The 21,793-nt window shown below is 28.8% G+C and overlaps 3 protein-coding genes across 12 annotated transcripts; 1 reads left to right on the forward strand and 2 right to left on the reverse strand.

The window, feature by feature from the left end:
- Positions 1-4,332: 4,332 nt before the first annotated feature.
- Positions 4,333-16,951, forward strand: LOC107958495 (uncharacterized). Its single transcript, XM_016894285.2, has 12 exons — positions 4,333-4,567; positions 4,807-4,891; positions 4,998-5,063; positions 5,190-5,273; positions 5,377-5,442; positions 5,539-5,752; positions 5,839-5,897; positions 5,991-6,188; positions 6,777-6,884; positions 7,501-7,624; positions 7,764-7,963; positions 16,655-16,951. The coding sequence occupies exons 2-12, from the start codon at positions 4,826-4,828 to the stop codon at positions 16,805-16,807; spliced, it is 1,338 nt and encodes a 445-aa protein (XP_016749774.1). The 5' UTR covers positions 4,333-4,567; positions 4,807-4,825; the 3' UTR covers positions 16,808-16,951.
- Positions 10,706-13,864, reverse strand: LOC107958496 (uncharacterized). Of its 6 annotated transcripts, none has more exons than XM_041105129.1 (8): positions 13,775-13,864; positions 13,573-13,655; positions 13,403-13,471; positions 12,389-12,616; positions 12,053-12,311; positions 11,526-11,546; positions 11,344-11,444; positions 10,706-11,256 (listed from the first exon to the last, which is right to left on the reverse strand). In XM_041105129.1, the coding sequence occupies exons 5-8, from the start codon at positions 12,221-12,223 to the stop codon at positions 11,172-11,174; spliced, it is 378 nt and encodes a 125-aa protein (XP_040961063.1). In that variant the 5' UTR covers positions 12,224-12,311; positions 12,389-12,616; positions 13,403-13,471; positions 13,573-13,655; positions 13,775-13,864; the 3' UTR covers positions 10,706-11,171. The 6 variants fall into 6 exon arrangements, 4 of the variants coding, with proteins under 4 accessions (XP_040961063.1, XP_040961059.1, XP_016749776.1 ...); XM_041105125.1 differs by having other exon boundaries at positions 13,579-13,655; positions 13,775-13,837; XR_005920831.1 differs by lacking the exon at positions 11,526-11,546.
- A 1,399-nt stretch (positions 16,952-18,350) lies between the features above and the next one.
- Positions 18,351-21,793, reverse strand: LOC107958494 (uncharacterized). Of its 5 annotated transcripts, none has more exons than XM_016894280.2 (7): positions 21,205-21,793; positions 21,035-21,103; positions 20,062-20,296; positions 19,725-19,984; positions 19,196-19,216; positions 18,989-19,113; positions 18,351-18,901 (listed from the first exon to the last, which is right to left on the reverse strand). In XM_016894280.2, the coding sequence occupies exons 1-7, from the start codon at positions 21,262-21,264 to the stop codon at positions 18,526-18,528; spliced, it is 1,146 nt and encodes a 381-aa protein (XP_016749769.1). In that variant the 5' UTR covers positions 21,265-21,793; the 3' UTR covers positions 18,351-18,525. The 5 variants fall into 5 exon arrangements, with proteins under 5 accessions (XP_016749769.1, XP_016749771.1, XP_016749770.1 ...); XM_016894282.2 differs by having other exon boundaries at positions 18,989-19,104; positions 21,205-21,535; XM_016894281.2 differs by having other exon boundaries at positions 21,211-21,509.

Genomic DNA, 21,793 nt, shown 5'->3' on the forward strand with positions numbered 1-21,793 from the left:
TTCAAGCTTAGTTATGCTCTGAGGAAGAGTCCATATTTTTAAGCGGTGGATCTTGTATATAAACTATTTCAGCAGATTGCGAATTATAATGCAGCAAATGTAACTTTTTAGTAATGAAGGTGTGATTGATCCGAATTATTTTAAATTGTATAAATTCATATAAGAAAATTTATTATTAAGAATTTTATGAAATTATATATTATTATTAAATTATATGTAATAATAATTATTTTAAATTATACAAATTTATATAAGATAATTTATTAGTTATAATTATTTTAAATTTTATTAAATCATATATTTTAATTAAAATATATTTAATATTAATTATGTTAATTTATATTTTACAGTATCATATATTATGATTTGAGTAAATTCATATAAGAATATTAATTATTAAGAATTTTATTAAATTATATATTTTAATTATAATATATTTAATAATAATTATGTTTAAATATGATTAAATTATTTATTATTGATATTAATCTTATTAAAATTTAAATAACAATAACAATAATAATTTACCAAAATAAATTTATGCTAATTATTAAGAATTTTATTAAATTATATATTTTAATTAAAATATATTTAATAATAATTATGTTTAAATATGATTAAATTATTTATTATTGATAATAATAATCTTATTAAAATTTAAATAACAATAACAATAATCATTTACCAAAACAAATTTCTGCTAAGGGTATTCTAGTCATTTTAGTTTTTTCATTATGCTATTACACCTCTATTACACTCAACCAAACACAGGATTACTATTACGCCTCTATTCCATTACATTCAACCAAACAGTTGATTTGCTATTACATAGCTTTTCCATTACACCTCTAATCCAATACACCTCTAATCCAATACAGCGAACCAAACGTGCTCATATTGAGGTGTATATAAGAAGGTGTCATTTTGTTTAGTAGTGTCATGTACGCAACAATACAAAGGGTAGGCCTACTCATGTGGTCAATCATGTGGTAGGGTTGTGGCTGGTCAGTTGTCGTGATTTGTGGTACTACATGGTCCCGCTTTACCATTCCCATTGCTAAGGTTGTACGAGGTTGTTGTGGCTCAATAGTGCCCACAGACGGTCCATAGAAGATCATTTCTAAGGTAAATTAGTTAGGGCTCATCGGGGGGAGGGAGAGGGGTTCCATAATGAACGGTCATGGGTGGACGATAATTGCAAAAGATACCTAACGGAGGGTTGCTTGCATGTTGTCCCCCACAAAGGGTCATAGATACCTAACGGAGGGTCGTTTGCAGGCTATCTCCCACAAAGGGTCATTGGCAAGTCGTTTTATGTTTTGCTACATGTCATTGGCAAACGATAGTTGTTAATATATGAACTAAAATTTTAAAATTTTAGCCTTGAAACAAACCATAACTAGATTTTTTTAGTAAGTAAAATGTGAAAATAATAAGCTGATATAGCATTACGCATATCATAATATATTTAGCCCATTAGATTTTAGAAATTGTAGAACTTAACTTAGTAAATTTAACGGTCATCGTTTGGTGAATATTAAAATTTTAAAATTTGAAAAGTAAAGGAATTAAGAATGATCAATTTAAAGTATAATGATTAAATCTACAACTTTCATAAAATCCAAAGATTAATAGCAGAATTTAGCTAAAATCAATAATCGAACTACTAGACCCCTCAAATGTAGTGGTGAGCAAAATTCGATTCCACTAAAAAAAAGTTCAAATTTCAAATTATTCGAATCGAGTTAATCGAATCAAATCAATTTTTTTTAAATTTCGAGTTCGAATCTAACTAAATTTTTAAATTTGAATAAACCGAATATTAATCTATATTATTTTAAAATTTAAATTTATATTATACCAACACAAACCCCAAACCCTATTCCCCCCAAAGCTCGTCTGCCCCCAACCTGTCAGCCCCACCATTTTCCCGATTTCCTCCAAATAAAACCATCCAACCATTCAAACTCCCAAATTCATGATTTTTCTTCAAAAACCCTTAAATTAAATATCCAAATCCATTCTTCTTCTTCAAAACTCTCTAAATTAAATCCTCCATTCTTCTTCTTCTTCTTCATTTGTTCATTCAAACCTCTCAAATTAAAATCCCTACTAATGTTATTTTTTTAATTTAATTCAGATAAATATATTCGATTCGAATTCTTCTCACTTGACTCGATTCAAGAAAATTTTAAATAGAGATAAGATGATAAAATACGTTTCGAGAACTTAACTAACTCAAATTTTTTTCATTTAATCCGATCAAACGCTCACCCCTACTCAAATGAAAAAAATTGTAATTGTTTCGGGATTAGTAACTATTTCCAACGTGTTAGTAATGCTTTATAATCACATCATGTATGATGCATTCAATATTGAATGAAGATAATAAAGTCTACAGTAATATTGCTGCCCACAATGCCATTGTGCTTATCAGTTTCAAAAATTAAAACTCGTGGTTAATATTTACCCTTTTAATAGATTTATATAATATAAAAAATTAATCATTAAGTTCACTCCTGTAAATATATTAAAAAATAAAAAAAAATATAAAATAAATTGTTAATAATTAACAATAGTATATTTTATTTGATGCTTGGACGCCTTTGAATTTCAACTATTCGCGCTACATACATAAGTATACATTTACAAAATAAATTATTAATAAAGAGACTGATGCGCGATTCATCTAAGTATACATTTTAATCATTTATTTTATGCAATTGATTATTTATTAAATATTTAAATAATAATTTTAAAGCTAGAATGTACAGTAATATCAACTATTGTCATTAAATTCAATTATTACAAGTATCAAATTTAAAAAAAAAATTAACTTTGAATTCAAGCATACTTAAACATATTTTTTCTTTTGATTTAAGAGTGAAGAAAAGTTCCGAGTAAAAGAAAACTTTATATAAAAAACTAACTCACTCACTCATATAATTTATCAAACATTAGATTTTTTAAATAATTAAATTACAAAAAATAATTTTAATTATATTAAATAATAATTTTTATAATATTTTAAGTAAATATTTTATTTTATTATTTCAACTAAAACTTTATTTATTTTTTATATGAATTTTTAATAAATATATATTATATAAAATTTTAACTCACATAATTGGTATGTCATAATATGTATGAAATTTTAATTGTTATTTAATTGTAGCATTTAAAAATAAATATAACTAATTCTGTCTATAATAAATAAATGTAAAATGATATTATCTTGACATATAATTTAATTCCTAATTTAGTATATATATATAAACTATTAATTTTTTCACAATTAGAAAAATAACATTAACCAATAAAAACATACTTTGTGGCATGTTTTTATTAGATATAATATATCTTTTAGACAAAAAGAGATATAATAATAATTTAAGTACCTTACTTAAAAAAAAAAATCTTTTGAATGTTTTTATTCACATTTAGAGATATACGAGTTAAGTTAATCTGGACTTAAGTATAATATTAATATATTTTATATTTGTTTAACTTTGCTCGACTTAAAATATAAGGTTAAAATTTTATTGAAGTCGCTAATATTTATAAATAATTAACCAATTCTTTTTTTGAAAAATATTTATATTATTTTTAATTTAATATTTAATAGATTTATGTAGTCATTTATGAAAATTTTATATAAACATCTTAATAATTTTTAAAATTTACATTATAATATTATATATATTACTTTAGATTTATTTTTCATAATAAATTACATAATATATATAAAAATAACATAATATAATATATTAGGAAATTAGAAAATGACTTAGGCCATAAATTTTCAAGTCCGAGCCCGACTTTTATTTTATGGAGTAATCTTTTGTCCAAGTCTATTTTTGGAACCTAATATTTTTATCTAAACCCTCTCAAATTTTGAGCGCAGATGAGTCGCTCGACCCAAAAGTTAAAAAGTTAAAATATGCCATAAGTTCCTGTATATTTAAAAATTTTAAAATTTAGACCATGTACTTTTATTTCTAAGAATTTAGTCTCTTTACTTTTCAAATTTTAAAATTCAAGTCCAACTATTAACAATTTAATTTTTTTTTGTTAAATTTGTTAGTGTGACACTTTGAAATAAAAAAAAACTCTCATTTAGTAGTCATGTAATTAAAAAAGTGATATTATAATTAACTTAAATTTAACAAAAAAAATTTAACACTTCAACTTGAATTTTAAAATTTTAAAAAATAGAGAGAATAAATTCGTTAAAAGTAAATTCTAAATATTAAAAGAGTTGGTGGATTTATGACAAAATTTAACCATTTTAAAATGCCTTGTGAATTATAAGACCGGGCTTGAGACAAAAAGAGCCTTAAAAATAAAAGAGAAGAAAAATAAAAGAACTTGGGGAGTGTATGGTTTGACTACACTTCGCAAGAAGAAAACTGTGCTCGCGCGAAGCTTTTATATTCATGGCGAGAAATGAAAAAAAAGAAAAGGAAAAAGAAAATTAACATAATTTCTTCTATAAAATGACTTAAAATGTTCAAGGGGAAGGCTAAACAAGTGTTCATCAAGGAAAACTGTTTTTTTTTCTGAAAAAGTAAGTAATCATATGTCCCTTTGCTCTTGTTCTCTCTGCTTTAATGGAAAAGAATCGATGAGATATTCTTCTTTGAAATTTAACTTTAAATTTATTAGGGTTTATGTAGTTTGTTGTAGATTTGCTATAGTTTCAAATTGAACATCTGATTTCTAATTTAGATCTTATTATCTTTTTTTATGTTTAGTTTTTTTTTTCTCTAATTTATTATTTATCATTTTTTTTTCTTAAATTCTCAGAGTATACCGTCTGCAAAACATGGAGGGTAATGGCAATGAACAACGAAAATGTCAAAGAAGTTTTGCTCATCGTGGGAGGAAGAATGTAATTTTTTTTTGAAAAAGTTTCCTCTTTTCTCATAATTGACTACTTAGCACTTTTCCTTTTTTTTTCTCCACCATGTGCAATATTTTTTCTCCTCCATATGCAGGATTGCTGGGATGTAGTGGTCAAGATGTTAATTATGATACTGGGTGATGACAGTATTTCAAATATAGTAAAGTTTTCTGTCTGCTTTATAGTTTTATTTTTTTAAAATTCTTTTCAATAAATTTACAGTTATTATTACCATTCGTTTTTGATGATTTTTTAAGTAACATTCCCTTCTAAATTTATTATGCAGCGGTGGTGGGACGAGAAAAAAGTGAAAATACAAGAGGCCTTTACGCAGCTGGAAGATATGATAAGCAAAAATGCCTTGCAAGAGGTTGAATCGTTTCTAAAGCTGTCAAAAACTTCAGCTCAGAACGAAGAGTACTTAGTTCTTTATTTTCTTTTAATGGTTAATTTTTTTTCAACTCTATATGCAGAGTTGCTGGACTGAAGTGGTAAAGCTGTTACGTATAATATTGGGTGATGAGAGTATTTCAACTGCGGTAATGTTTTCTTTTCTACTCTGTGAAATTTTGTTATGCAGACCACATGTTTTAGGCAAATTCTTAATACATATCTTTCTTAAATTTATTATTTAGACCTCATGGGAGTTAAAAGTAATGAAAGTAGTAGAGGCTATTGAGCAACTCAAAGACCCGCAATTTGGATTGGAAATGTTGAAAGAGATGATGAAGGAGAGTATTAGTCAAAATACGAAAGTGAAAGAGGCATTCCAATTCATTGAATCGGTATTGAACCGGTCAGAAAATTCAGTTCCAAACCAAGACTATACAGATGAGATTAATGGCTTAGGTATGATCTTTGAAGAGATATTACGTGTTGATTAATCATCTACATTAATATTTTATTATTTCTTCTTGTTTTCTTTATATTTTTAGATCAAACAGTATACATGACAAAGGAGGAGCTACAATCCCTTAAAGAGGAACTTGGACAGGCAATACTGATTGCTTTGTAACTCTGTTTCCTTTCTTTCATTATGCTTTTCCTTTAGATCAAACATTATTAACTTTATATTTTGCATGTCCAGGCAAATGCCATTTGTGACCAAAAGGCGAAATCAATGACGGAGGCAAAGACTTTTGGCAAGGTCTCGGGTATGCTAAGTAAAGCATCCAAGTCTTGTTGTGCAAAGATGTATGACATTGTGGACCCTGCAAATTCTATTCAAGGACATTTCGTGCAAATAGAAGATGAACAATACACACTCCACTTTCATGGCTCAGAGGTAAGAGCTTTGAGATCCAACTTGGACTTTGAATGTGATCATTTATTGTTTGTGTAGATACTTTCTAAATATCACTAATTTACGAATTTTATCAACTGACATGTAGTTTTTCTCATTTATTATTTTCTTTTCTTTATTTACTAGAACAAGAGTAGAACCAAATGCTGAAGGTAACTAAAATTTTCAAATTAGGAATAATTTTTTTTAAATATAATATACCTATCACAATGAACATTTACAGGTAGGAATTACGAGTCTACTGTACGATTTGAAGTTTACATGCAGGGATTATATATAGCAAAAGTAGTGTTAGGATGTCCTCTTTTAATCAATGGAGTATTAGATTTTACATTTATCATGAAAACCCTTTTGTAGAAAAAAAAATGTAATTGTAGCAAACATGAGTCTTGCAAAATAGCTTATCATCAAGTTAATTAAGGAGTAGACTTTTTAACGTTGCCATAACATTTCTGTCTTAGTAATTTGTTTGAACAATCTTAAAGAGGTGAACATTTAGTAACTTGTCTGCCTCTATTGTTCTGTTCTCTGTTTCACTTTGTTTCTCATCTTTATATACATCGAATGTAGGTGATTGATGCAGACAAACCAGCTGAGGAAGTGAATTTTACCCTAACATATGTGGGAGAAAGTCTAGAGAAATTAACATTGGAAATGCAAAAAAGCGACCAAAGGATGGTAAGGATTGAATTTTGAGTTTTACAGAGCAAATTATGACCTGAAAATGAAAGCATGTACTGTCTACTAACTTATTGTCTATCATTTTAATGAATGATGCAAAGATGAAGTCTAATATTCACTTATAACAATACTCGTCTTCTCACTTATTCCTGCTGCCATGTATGTAGAACTTGTCATTCCTTTAATGAGCTGTCTATTTTATCTTTTGCAAACTATACATTGCCATTCATTTTTGTTTAATTTCTTCATTCATTCTCTTGGTTACATGTAGTTGTTGAGAAAATGCTATCCTGCTACTGTGCATTCAAGTTTATGTACCAGTTTGAATCCAAAACTTCAATATTATACCTTAAGACATGAACACTTAAGCTTCAAATAGTTATTTCAGAACTGTCTGATTGATCCCACATTTATGTTAAGAAACCAAACCAAAACAAGAAATATCAGGTAGAAACACACACAAAAAAGAAATCCTGACTAGGAAAGCTGTCAGTTTCTAATTCTATGCGTAATGCTGTTTACTTTTCTTCTTATTTGTTGTGTTATCATGCTGCAAACTTTTAATTTTATCTGCTTATTTTTGGACCAATTTCTGGTTCTCTTTTGCTTATAGATTCCTCCAGCTCATTTGAATCCTGAATCATCTAACCCTATGGGTGTTTTGGGGAACTCATTGGACACTGAAGATTTTCTGATTGTTCCACCCTCGGAAAGTTGGTTGGATTATTTGATCTCAAGTAATGGCTGCAAGTTACTATTTAATGAATTTATTTTTTCTTTGAATTATATTGAAGATAATTTTTATTATTTCATTTCTTCTCAATCATATATGATGATATATAGAGACAAGATCTTTAATTGCCTTTGATGTCACAGCTGCTGTCGTCAAAGGATACGAGGTGTATCAACGCAATGCTGATGTGCTCAATAAAATATTTCAAAACCATGCTCACTTTGCTGACCAATTTCAATTGAAAGATCGAGGGTTTCAGAGCAACATTATGAATGCTCTCGCTGAAATTTGCTTGAAATTAGAAAGCAATCTTGACAAGCTAACTGAGATTGATGATATTTTGGTAAAGGTGAAAGACATGGAGGTCACTGGTTTGGAACTTTCATGGCTACGTGAAACATTGGAGAATCAAGCAGAGATAAAGAGATTGGAAGAAGGTGTCCGAGATTACAATCTGAAGTTGGCCAAATTAAAGAAGAAACAACGGCTAGAGTAATTGCTGCTTATCGTTATTTCGTTCAAGTAATAGCAGTCAAGAATCTTTTATTGGTTAACTGGAATGTTGATGAACTGCTAGTAATGTATGCTTTTGTGTGAGCGCTTGTGTTTGAATCAGGAGAATGTTAAGAACTCATGTAGTTTGATGCTTTTGGTATTTAAAAGTTGTTTTGTGTGTGACCGCATTTTGTTTTTGGTATTTTTCAAATCCGTTTTACGGTTTATATTTGTGGTTAAAATTTCAGTACTTGATCATATGATTGTTCAAATTTTTGATAATTGCGTGGCATAGTTGTTTAAACCAGACTACACAGGATTATACTATCAGTTAAATTAAGACTCAACCATTATTTCACTTAATTAGTAAAACATAATTCAAGTGTACTTAAATGTACTTTTTCTTTTGATTTAAGAGTGGAAAAAAAATTATGAGAAGTAGTTTTTTTATATAAAAAAGGAAACTAACCCATTCACATAATTTATTAAACACTAGATTTCTTAAATAATTAGTTTACAAAAATAATTTTAATTATATTAAATAATATTTTTCTAATATTTTAAGAAAATAAATTTAAATTTAAAATTATATAATTATGATAGTTTATATAAAATATAAAATAAGTTGAGATGAAAAATTATATGACATAGTTCAAATAAAAATAACTTAAATATTACATAAATTTATGAACTTACAAAAATCTATATAAAACAATTGTTAATTAAGTTGTAATTAATTCAAATAAATTAAGATAAAAAACTATATGCCATAATTCAAATATAAACTTTGATTCTATTTGTAATATGATCTATAAATTTTAATTCGATAAAATTGTTTATACCTTTAATTGAGTTAGTGTTACGAGTCAATCTGATATTAATTCAATCAGAAAATGAAAAAAAAAATCATTCATTTTATATAATAATTTATATTATTATGAGGTTGTTGTTTTTTTTATCTTTTTGTATTTTTATAAATAAATAAAAAATCAGACAAAACATTATTTAAATCTTAAACATTTACTTTTACTATTTTAATTGATGCTTAATTTATTTTCAAACATTTAATTTTACTGTTTCAATCAAAGTTTATTTTTTTTATATGACTTTTTAATAAATATATATTATATAATTTTTTCATTTACATCGTGGTGTGCTTATGAAATTTTAATTATAGCATTTAAAGAAAATAAATGCAATTATTTTAAAAAATAAAACTATTTATGTCTACAACAAAAAAATGTAAAATAATATTATTTTGGTATATAATTTAATTCCTAGTTTAGTATATATATATATTTATTTATTTGGTCAGAAAATTATTATTTTTTCACAATTAAAAAAATAACATCAACCAATAAAAACATACTATGTGGCATGTTTTCATTAGATATAAAATATATATATTTAGATAAAAAGAGATAAAATAATAATTTAATTACCTTAAATTTTTAAAAAAAATCTTTTGAATATCAAAATGAGAATAAGTATAACTCATTCGCATTTAAAAATGATACGAATTAAGTTATTCTGGATTTAAGTGTAGTATCAACTAGAGGTGATCATGGGCCGGGCCGGGCCCAAACAAAATTTTAGGCCCCTCTACTAGGTCCGAGCCCGGCCCGGCCCGAAATAAAATTACTAAGCCCGATCTCGGCCCGGCCCATATTAATTTTTTTTTCTTATTTCATTAAATAAAAATTTTTAAAAATATAATAAATCAAATATATTTAAAAAACATAAAAACAAATATTAAAACAAATAAAAATAATACTAAAACAATTTTTAAAATAATACACAAATTAACAATATAATAAAAAATAGTTATATTAAAAATTTAAAATAATTAAAAAAATATATTAATATATAATTCGGGCCGGGCCCGGGCCAAAAAATCTTACCCAAGGCCCGGCCCGTTTTCTAAACGGGTCTCGTTTTTTTGCCCAAGCCCATTTTTCGGGCCTATATTTTTACCCAAATCCTCTCATTTTTCGGGCGGACCGCCCGGCCCATGATCAGCTCTAGTATCAACACACTTTATGTTAATTCAAGTTCACTTGGCCTGAAATATAAACTTAAAATTTTACTGAAATCGTTCACATTTATAAATGGTTAACTAAATTTTATTTTTGAAAAATATTTATATTATTTTTATTGTAATATTTAATAGATTTATGTAGTTTTCCATTTATTAAAATTTTATATAGGCATCTTAACATTTTTTAATATTTGTATTATAATATTATATATATTACTACATATTTATCTTTCATAATAATTTATGTAATATATAAAAATAACATAATATAATATATTAGAAAATTAGAAAATGGCTTGAGCCATGAATTTTTAAGCCAAAGCCCGGATTATAATTTAAACCGGACTAATCTTTTATCCAAATCTATTTTTCAAACTTAATATTATTGTCTAAACCCTCTCAAATTTCGAATATGTAATTTTATTTTTAAGAATTTAGTCACTTTATTTCTTAAATTTCATAATTCTAGTCTAACTATTAATTTTATTTTATTTTTATTAAATTTGTCAGTATGAAATTTTGAAAAAAAAAATCTCACTTACACCATCGAGATTCAAACACAAAACCATCACACATAAATACAAACTGTCTGTATCTTCAGCTCATAAACATCCCAATAAACCATTGAGATTCAAACACAAAACCATCACATAAACACATACTGTTTGTATCTTCAGTTCATCAACATCCTCAATAAACCATTGAGAATGTATTTCAGAAAAGCAAATTAGGCAAGCCGTGGTTTCTTCTGCAACGTTTGTAGCTTCAGTAGGTTTTCTTCTAACTCAGCTTTGTCCTTCTCCAGCTTCAGTTGGTTTTCTTTTAACTCAGCTTCGCCCTGCTCCACCTTCAGTTTGTTTTCTTTTAAATCAGCTTCTCCCTTCTCCACCTTCAGTTCGTCTTTCCTAATATTAGTTTTGTTCTTCATTATCTCTTCTTCTAATTTCTTCATTTCACGAGCCTTCGCCAAGTTATTCCTCTATGTTTTCCACCATTACCTCCATATTTATGATGTTTTCTAACTCGAGCTCTCTGGGTTACTTTCTATTTTATGGTCAGCTTCAGCTAGAGAGCTTGTAAGGATGGTCTGAAAATCTGCATGCCTAAATAAAAAACTTGTTATCAGTATGAGGTTGCTTTTGAAATATCTCAGTGAGCACATTAGCATTACGTCCATAAATGTTGTATACCCTTGGACGGTAGAGATGTTCTCATGTGACAGCTTCATATTGTCTTGATTTTCTCTGGCATCATTGTTTCCCAATTCAAATAACGGCAGTAACTGAAGATCCTATATGCAGAAGAGAATCAGATGTGATCCAAAAAAAATAAGCAACTTGAATTAAATATATATATATATGCCAAACCCTACCTGGTGAACCTCATGATAACCCTGTAAATAAGGAGAAAGATACACAGCAATACACAAAATTAGAAATTGACAGCTTTCCTACCCAGGATTTGTTTATGTGCAAGTGTTGGTCTAATATATCTTGTTTTGATTTGATCTCTTACAAACAAGTCGAATCAATCAAACAAAGCTAGGGCTAAATTCATTATTATTACTTGTTCCTCTTGAGGGGTCATGTACATTTTCAATATACAGACTACAGAGTAAAGATTAGTAACAAAGTGGGAACATGAGAGACAAAAAAACAAGTTATTATATGTACACCTCCTCAAGACTGTTCTAAATAAACTTACCACATCATCTCTATAAATTCAATAATGCAAGAACAAAAGAATCATGCGGCTACTACTTTTCATCTAACTTGATGATATGGATATTATACTATACTAAGTTACGGAGTGATAATTTTTCATGATAAAAGTAAAGTCTAATGCTCCATTGATTAAAATACTAATGAAAAATTGGGTGGCTCTACTCAAAATTTTTACCTGTAGGTTGATGTGAATCTTAGCACATCTGCTACGGTCAGGGGTTAGAGGAAAGTGGAATATGAAAGGTTGATCTTCCATTTGCACAAGATCTTGAATACTAACACGATTTGTAAGCTGCAGCATTGCTAAATAAGAAGCCAAAATACTGCATAGAACTTCTGTCACCATGTTAAAAACCTTATCCTCTGAGATTAATTGCCCTGTTTGGTCCACAATAGCCTGTTCCTGCACCTTTTTTCCTTTTGCAATGCTTTAACTGAAATAAAAAGAAAGCAGATACCAAATTTTAATTTAAATGATTAATCAACATCTATTACCTCCTAAAAATAGTACCTATGAGTGAGATTGAGTCAGGAAGGTCATCCACACAATCGAAGTCCAGAACTGGATTTGTTGGCTGGTTAAAAACTGAATGCAGCTCTTGAAATGCATTGTTGACGCTAAGACTGGAACTGGCATTTTCGACAATCCCGGGCTGCAATTTTCTCAACCATTGCAGTGAGAGTTGTGGCTCGTGAAGCTCGCTTCCACTACTATCGCTTGCTTTTCTTCCCATTTCCTCTGCATTAAAAAAATTTACTAAATTAGGAAAATAAATAAACTACACATGTACCCTGTGACCTATTGGCCGGATATTCATCATTCTCAAGAATAGTTTGATTCGAATCTTAGTTGTATCAAAATTGAATTTTCTTTCAACCCAATTTGTGATTATTGATCTAGTGTTCATCCATCTCAATAATAATTTGATTTCGAATATTTGTTGTAACCACTCATGCCGTTTAAGTGCAATTTGATTTCGAATATTTGTTGTAACCACTCATGCCGTTTAAGTGCCTAATGAAATATTTACGCAATATTGATATGGCCAAGTAGATTAAAATTTGGACACAAAATTCCACCTAATATTATGTATATATAAAATTTATTTTATGCAGAAACAAGGAAGAAAAGAAGAAAAACTACATTAGGACCATAAGATGATAGTCCATGACTACTGCCTTTAAATCCTATACTATCCTTTTCTTCTTTGCTCGAACACAAGATTCCTAGTATTCAAAAAGGAAAAACACACACAACATTCCCTCTTCAACCCCAAGGATTTAATGCAGACCATGTCAACTTTAATGCCTACTTTGCCTATTTCCCGCTTCACTCGACAAAGAGGATCAACTTGCACCTCAGTTTTATTTTTTGTTCCCACTTTTAGCTCAATCTTGTAAAAAGTTAGCCACAATTCTGGTATTTGGGGAAAAAAAGAGTCAGAAATTGCAGGATTGGCATGTTAAACAGAGCCTGGTATAGTTTACCCTAAAACAAATTACAAAAAGAGAGGAAAAGTCTCACAGCGGTTCGATATCTGTCTTCCCCCTCCAATATCATACGTATCAAGTCTGCCACCTGCTCATGACAGCCCTGCATAAATGGAGAGGAACCAAAAAATTGGAACTATTATTAAACAAACCGTAAAGAATAAAGAAAATAGTCGGGAAAAAGAAGAGAAAATGAATAGGTACCCTCACTCTTTTACGACTGCGTTTATCTTTATCTGATTCTACTTCATTGAAATCCCCCATGTATTCCTTGAGCGAAGTACAATCTGAGAATCAAGAAAAATGATATAAAAAGATGATAAATATCTGAATATCTAAACTAAGATAATTTCTGTCTGCTTATTACTGTTGGATTAGAATAAGGTGAAGTTCAAAATTTGCTTACAACGAAAGTAAAAAAAAAAAAAAAAAAGGTTAAGGAGAAGATGAAATTGGAGCTATCCAGAAACAAGCAAAGTCAAACCGTCCCATTAATAATTTAGAAGAAAATGAAAAAAATATTTATACATAAAATAAAAACCATGGAGGTTAATATTGTGTACAGTTCCAGAGACTTGTTATGCCGGAAAATTGACTCGAGTTAAATCAAAAAATTTTGAATTAATGGAATTCACATGTTTTATTTTATATTTTAATTTAATTTAAATTCTTTTTAATGGAATTGAGTGATTTTAAGTAGAGGCAAGTTGAGTGAAATTGTTTGAATTAAATAAAAAAATTTAAACATGTCAAATTAAAATTTTATTATCACGTTAGAACACATAAATTTGAATCAATATATATTTAAAAAATTTTCAAAGTTAAATAAATAATAATAATTTAATATAATAAACTTAAATTATTAATTAATTAATTTATCTATTTTTCAATAAAAAAATTAAAATATAATTCATCCAACTTTTAAATACAAAGCTTCTGTATTACTTTTACTAAACTTAAACTTGTATACACATATTGAATTACAAATGTTGTTAATTTAACAGTACAAATATTACATTTCAAATTGAACTAGACTTTATACAAATATAAAGTCTATAAACTCATGTATACATCTCAAATTACAAACATAGTCGATTAAATTCAATTACAATTAAATTGAAGTTTGCTCAAATATGAGCCCTAAACTCATATAGTCTCAAATTACGAGATTAGTTGATTGAATTATCCAATTAACCATGCAATTATAAATTTATGATTGAATCAAAATTTGTTTGAATAGAATTCCATGTGATGGTTTGATGGTTAAGCGTGTGCATCGCTCCAGGTGTAGTATGAGTTTGAGTTGGGTTAATCACGTTTATTGTTCAGGTTTTTCCTTGTTATTGTAATTCACCAAAGAAAATTTGTTCAAATATAAACCCTAAACACATATACACATTTTCAATTACAAATGCAACTCTAAATACCGCTATTCTTGGCAAAGTCAGTCATTGTGTCAAGGGACTAGATCTTTCGTCTCATAATCTGTGCGGCCTTAGGCAATCCATTCGCTCCAAATTCACCTAAGTTAGCCTAACCACCACAAGTGAGGGGAAGGCTCTCTATCCAAAATTGACGGACAAAATTAATCCTATCCCTTAAATCATGGGATTTACAAGATATATAATATCAAACCTAATCTAATCTTTACAACATATGATTCCTATCAATCTTTTAATATTAGTTCCAATATTTAACAAGATAGTCTATGTTTTCATATCTTCATTATTGGGCCACTCATGTAATATCCCGAATTAGGGCCTAGTCGGAATAGTGGTTTCGTGACCACAAATTTGAGATATAAATAATTATTTTATAATTATTTTGAGGTTTATGATATGATTGCATGATTGTGTGAAAATTTCGTGACAAAATTCTATGCATAAAGTGCTTAAGTTGGGATTAGGGACTAAATCGAATAATTTGCAAAATTTGCATTCTAGAAGTTTTTAGTATGAAGTTGCTTTGGAATATTAATTAGGAGGCCTTAAATATCAATTTGACCAATTTCTAAGTTTATGGACAAAAATTTGGACATGGATGGAATTTTTGAAAGTTTAGTAAGAAAGGGTATTTTGGTCATTTTGATATTAATTAGGAAGTGAATTTTATCCTAACATATGTGGGAGAAAGTCTAGAGAAATTAACATTGGAAATGCAAAAAAGCGACCAAAGGATGGTAAGGATTGAATTTTGAGTTTTACAGAGCAAATTATGACCTGAAAATGCAAGCATGTACTGTCCACTAACTTATTGTCCATCATTTTAATGAATGATGCAAAGATGAAGTCTAATATTCACTTATAACAATACTCGTCTTCCAATTAAGTTTTTAGCTCTTCTCACTTATTCCTGCTGCCATGTATGTAGAACTTGTCATTCCTTTAATGAGCTGTCTATTTTATCTTTTGCAAACTATACATCGCCATTCATTTTTGTTTAATTTCTTCATTCATTCTCTTGGTTACATGTAGTTGTTGAGAAAATACTATCCTGCTACTGTGCATTCAAGTTTATGTACCAGTTTGAATCCAAAACTTCAATATTATACCTTAAGACATGAACACTTAAGCTTCAAATAGTTATTTCAGAACTGTCTGATTGATCCCACATTTATGGCAAGAAACCAAACCAAAACAAGAAATATCAGGTAGAAACACACACAAAAAAGAAATCCTGACTAGGAAAGCTGTCAGTTTCTAATTCTATGCGTAATGCTGTTTACTTTTCATCTTATTTGTTGTGTTATCGTGTTGCAAACTTTTAATTTTATCTGCTTATTTTTGGACCAATTTCTGGTTCTCTTTTGCTTATAGATTCCTCCAGCTCATTTGAATCCTGAATCATCTAACCCTATGGGTGTTTTGGGGGACTCATTGGACAATGAAGATTTTCCGATTGATCTGCCGTCGGAACTTTTGTTGGATGATTTGATCTCAAGTAATGGCTGCAAGTTACTATTTAATGAATTTATTTTTTCTTCGAATTATATTGAAGATAATTTTTATTATTTCATTTCTTCTCAATCATATATAATGATATATAGAGACAAGATCTTTTAATTGCTTTTGATGTCACAGCTGCCGTCGTAGAAGGATATAAGGTTTATCAACGCAATGCTGATGTGCTCAATAAGATATTTCAAAAACATGCTCACTTTTCCGACCAATTTCAATTGAAAGATCGAGGGTTTCAGAGCAACATTATGAATGCTCTCGCTGAAATTTACTTGAAGTTAGAAAGCGGTCTTGATAAGCTTGAGCTAACTGAGATTGATGATATTTTGGTAAAGGTGAAAGACATGGAGGTCACTGGTTTGGAACTTTCATGGCTACGTGAAACATTGGAGAATCAAGCAAAGATAAAGAGATTGGAAGAAGATATCCAAGAATCCAGTCTACAGTTGGACAAATTAAAGAAGAAACAACGGCTATTGTAATTGCTGCTTAGTCAAGAATCTTTTATTGGTTAATTGGAATGTTGATGAACTGCTAGTAGTATATGCTTTTGTGTGAGCGCTTGTGTTTGAATCAGGAGAGTATGGTTTGATACTTTTGGTATTAAAAAGTTGTTTTGTGTGTAATCACATTTTTGTTTTTGGTATTTTTCAAGTTCCTTTTTACGGTTTATATTTGTAGTTAAAATTTCAATACTTTATTGATAGATTATATGGTTGTTCAAATTTTTGATAATTGCGTGGCATAGTTGTTTAAACTAGATTGCACAAGACTATACTATCAGTTAGATCAAGACTTGACCATTATTTCATTTAATTAATAAAACATAATTCAAGCGTGCTTAAATGTGTTTTTTCTTTTAATTTAAGGGTGGAAATAAAATTATGAGTAGAAGTAGATTTTGTATATAAAAAGATAAACTAATCCACTCACATAATTTATTTATCACTAGATTTCTTAAATAGTTAATTTACAAAAATAATTTTAATTACATTAAATAATATTTTTCTAATATTTTAAGTAAATAAATTTAAAATTAGTATTATATAATTATCATAGCTTATATAAAATATAAAATAAGTTGAGATAAAAAATTATATGACATAGTTGAAATAAAAATAACTAAAATATTACACATTTATGAACTTACAGAAATCTATATAAAACAATTATTAATTAAGTTGTAACTAATTCAAATAAATTAATTAAAATATTAACTTTGATTTTATTTGTAATATGATCTATAAATTTTAATTCGATACAATTGTTTATACCTTTAATTTAGTGTCACGAGTCAATTTGAAATTAATTCAATCAGGAAATGAAAAAAAAACTATTCATTTTATATAATAATTTATATTATTATAAGGCTGTTTTTTTTAATCTTTTTGTATTTTTATAAATAAATAAAAAATCTGACATGGTGAGATTTGAACCTAAGATATTATTTGAATTTAAACATCTACTTTTGCCATTTTAATTGACGCTTATTTTATTTTCAAACATTTAATTTTACTGTTTCAATCAAAGTTTCATTTGTTTTTTATATAAATTTTTAATAAATATATATTATATAATTTTTTTATTGTAACATTTAATAGATTTATGTAGTTTTTCATTTATTAAAATTTTATATAGACATCTTAATATTTTTTAATGTTTGTATTATAATATTATATATATTACTACATATTTATCTATTATAATAATTTATGTAATATATAAAAATAACATAATATAATATATTAAAAAATTAGAAAATGGCTTGAGCCATAAATTTTTAAGCCAAAAGCCCGGATTATATTTTAAACCGGACCAATCTTTTATTCAAGTCTATTTTTTAAACCTAATATTATTGTCCAAACCCTTTCAAATTTTGAGTATGTAATTTTATTTTTAAGAATTTAGTCACTTTACTTCTTAAATTTCATAATTCTAGTCTAACTATTAATTTTATTTTATTTTTATTAAATTTGTCTGTATGAAATTTTGAAATAAAAAAAAATATCACTTAGACCATCGAGATTCAAACACAAAACCATCACGCATAAATACAAACTGTCTGTATCTTCAGCTCATAAACATCCCAATAAACCATTGAGATTCAAACACAAAACCATCACATAAACACATACTGTTTGTATCTTCAGTTCAGCAACATCCTCAATAAACCATTGAGAATGTATTTCAGAAAAGCAAATTAGGCAAGCCGTGGTTTCTTCTGCATCGTTTTCAGCTTCAGTAGGTTTTCTTCTAACTCAGCTTTGTCCTTCTCCAGCTTCACTTGGTTTTCTTTTAACTCAGCTTCGCCCTTCTCCACCTTCAGTTTGTTTTCTTTTAAATCAGCTTCTCCCTTCTCCACCTTCAGTTCGTCTTTCCTAATATTAGTTTTGTTCTTCTTTATCTCTTCTTCTAATTTCTTCAGTTCACGAGCCTTCGCCAAGTTATTCCTCATGTTTTCCACCATTACCTCCATATTTATGATGTTTTCTAGCTCGAGCATCTCTGGGTTACTTTCTATTTTATGGTCAGCTTCAGCTAGAGAGCTTGTAAGGATGGTCTGAAAATCTGCATGCCTAAATAAAAAGCTTGTTATCAGTATGAGGTTGCTTTTGAAATATCTCAGTGAGCACATTAGCATTGCGTCCATAAATGTTGTATACCCTTGGACAGTAGAGATGTTCTCATGTGACAGCTTCATATTGTCTTGATTTTCTCTGGCATCATTGTCTTGATTTTCTCTGGCATCATAGTTTCCCAATTCAAATAACGGCAGTAACTGAAGATCCTATATGCAGAAAAGAATCAGATGTGATCCAAAAAAAATAAGCAACTTGAATTAAAAAATATATATATATGCCAAACCCTACCTGGTGAACCTCATGATAACCCTGTAAATAAGGAGAAAGATACACAGCAATACACAAAATTAGAAATTGACAGCTTTCCTACCCAGGATTTGTTTGTGTGCGAGTGTTGGTCTAATACATCTTGTTTTGATTTGATCTCTTACAAACAAGTCGAATCAATCAAACAAAGCTAGGGCTAAATTCATTATCATTGCTTGTTCCTCTTGAGGGGTCATGTACATTTACAATATACAGACTAGAAAGTAAAGATTAGTAACGAAGTGGGAACATGAGAGACAAAAAAACAAGTTATTATATGTACACCTCCTCAAGACTGTTCTAAATAAACTTACCACATCATCTCTATAAATTCAATAATGCGAGAACAAAAGAAAGATCATGTGGCTACTACTTTTCATCTAACTTGATGATATGGATATTATACTATACTAAGTTACGGAGTGATAATTTTCATGATAAAAGTAAAGTCTAATGCTCCATTGATTAAAATGCTAATGAAAAATTGGGTGGTTCTACTCAAAATTTTTACCTGTAGGTTGATGTGAATCTTAGCACATCTGCTACAGTCAGAGGTTAGAGGAAAGTGGAATATGAAAGGTTGACCTTCCATTTGCACAAGATCTTGAATACTAACACGATTTGTAAGCTGCAGCATTGCTAAATAAGAAGCCAAAACTCTGTATAGAACTTTTGCCACCATGTTAAAAACCTTATCCTCTGAGACTAATTGCCCTGTTTGGTCCACAATAGCCTGTCCCTGCACCTTTATTTCCTTTTGCAATGCTTTAACTGAAATAAAAAGAAAGCAGATACCAAATTTTAATTTAAATGATTAATCAACATCTATTACCTCCTAAAAATAGTACCTATGAGTGAGATTGAGTCAGGAAGGTCTTCCACACAATCTAAGTCCTGAACTGGATTTGTTGGCTGGTTAAAAAATGAATGCAGCACTTGAAATGCATTGTTGACGCTAAGACTGGAACTGGCATTTTCGACAACCCTGGACTGCAATGTTCTCAACCATTGCAGTAAGACTTGTGGCTCGCCAAGCCGATTCATCGCTTCCACTACTATCTCTTTCTTATCTTCCCATTTCCTCTGTATTAAAAAGATTTACTAAATTAGAAAAATAAATAAACTACACATGTATCCTGTGACCTATTGGCCGGATATTCATCATTCTCAAGAATAGTTTGATTCGAAACTTAGTTGTATCAAAATTGAATTTTCTTTCAACCCAAATTGTGATTATTGATCTAGTGTTCATTCATCTCAATAATACTTTGATTTAGAATATTTGTTGTAACCACTCATCCGTTTAAGTGCCTAATGAAATATTTACGCAATATTGATATGGCCAAGTAGATTAAAATTTGGACACAATATTCCACCTAATATTATATAGGTAAAATATTTTTTTATGCAGAAAACAAGGAAGAAAAGAAGAAAAAGTACATTAGGTCCATAAGATGATAGTCCATGACTACTGCCTTTAAATCCTATACTACCCTTTTCTTCTTTGCTCGAACACAAGATTCCTAGTATTCAAAAAGGAAAAACACACACAACATTCCCTCTTCAACCCCAAGGATTTAATGCAGACCATGTCAGCTTTAATGCCTACTTTGCCTATTTCCCGCTTCACTCGACAAAGAGGATCAACTTGCACCTCAGTTTTATTTTTTGTTCCCACTTTTAGCTCAATCTTGTAAAAAGTTAGCCACAATTCTGGTATTTGGGGAAAAAAAGAGTCAGAAATTGCAGGATTGGCATGTTAAACAGAGCCTGGTATAGTTTACCCTAAAACAAATTATAAAAAGAGAGGAAAAGTCTCACAGCGGTTCGATATCTGTCATCCCCATCCAATATCATACGTATCAAGTCTCCCACCAGCTCATGACAGCCCTGCATATATGGAGAATAACCAAAAAAATGGAACTATTATTAAACAAACCGTAAACAATAAAGAAATTAGTCGGAAAAGAGAAAAGAAAATGAATAGGTACCCTCACTCTTTTACGACTGCGTTTATCCTTATCTGATTCCTCTTCATTGAAATCCCCCATGTATTCCTTGAGCGAAGTACAATCTGAGAATCAAGAAAAATGATATAAAAAGATGATAAATATCTGAATATCTAAACTAAGATAATTTCTGTCTGCTTATTAATGTTGGATTAGAAGATGAAATTGGAGCTATCCAGAAACAAGCAAAGTCAACCCGTCCCTTTAATAATTTAGAAGAAAATGAAAAAAGAATTATGCATAAAATAAAAACCAAACTCGATTCTATCCAAGCAATGGAGGTTAATATTGTGTACAGTTGCAGAGACTCGTTATGCCGAAAAACCTTATATTGAATTGACTCGAATTAAATAAAAAATTTTGAATTAATCGAATTCACAAGTCTTAATTTAGTTTGAATGTTTTTAATTGAATGGAATGATTTTGAGTAGACTTAAGTTGAGTGAAATTGATCGAATTAAATTAAAAAAAAGTTAAACATATCAAATTAAAATCTAATTACGATGTTAGAAGACATAAATTTGAATCAATATATATTTAAAAAAGCAATTCAAGAGCCAACAAATCCAGT

Source organism: Gossypium hirsutum, chromosome A03, assembly GCF_007990345.1.
Source record: "Gossypium hirsutum isolate 1008001.06 chromosome A03, Gossypium_hirsutum_v2.1, whole genome shotgun sequence".
NCBI lineage: Eukaryota > Viridiplantae > Streptophyta > Magnoliopsida > Malvales > Malvaceae > Gossypium > Gossypium hirsutum.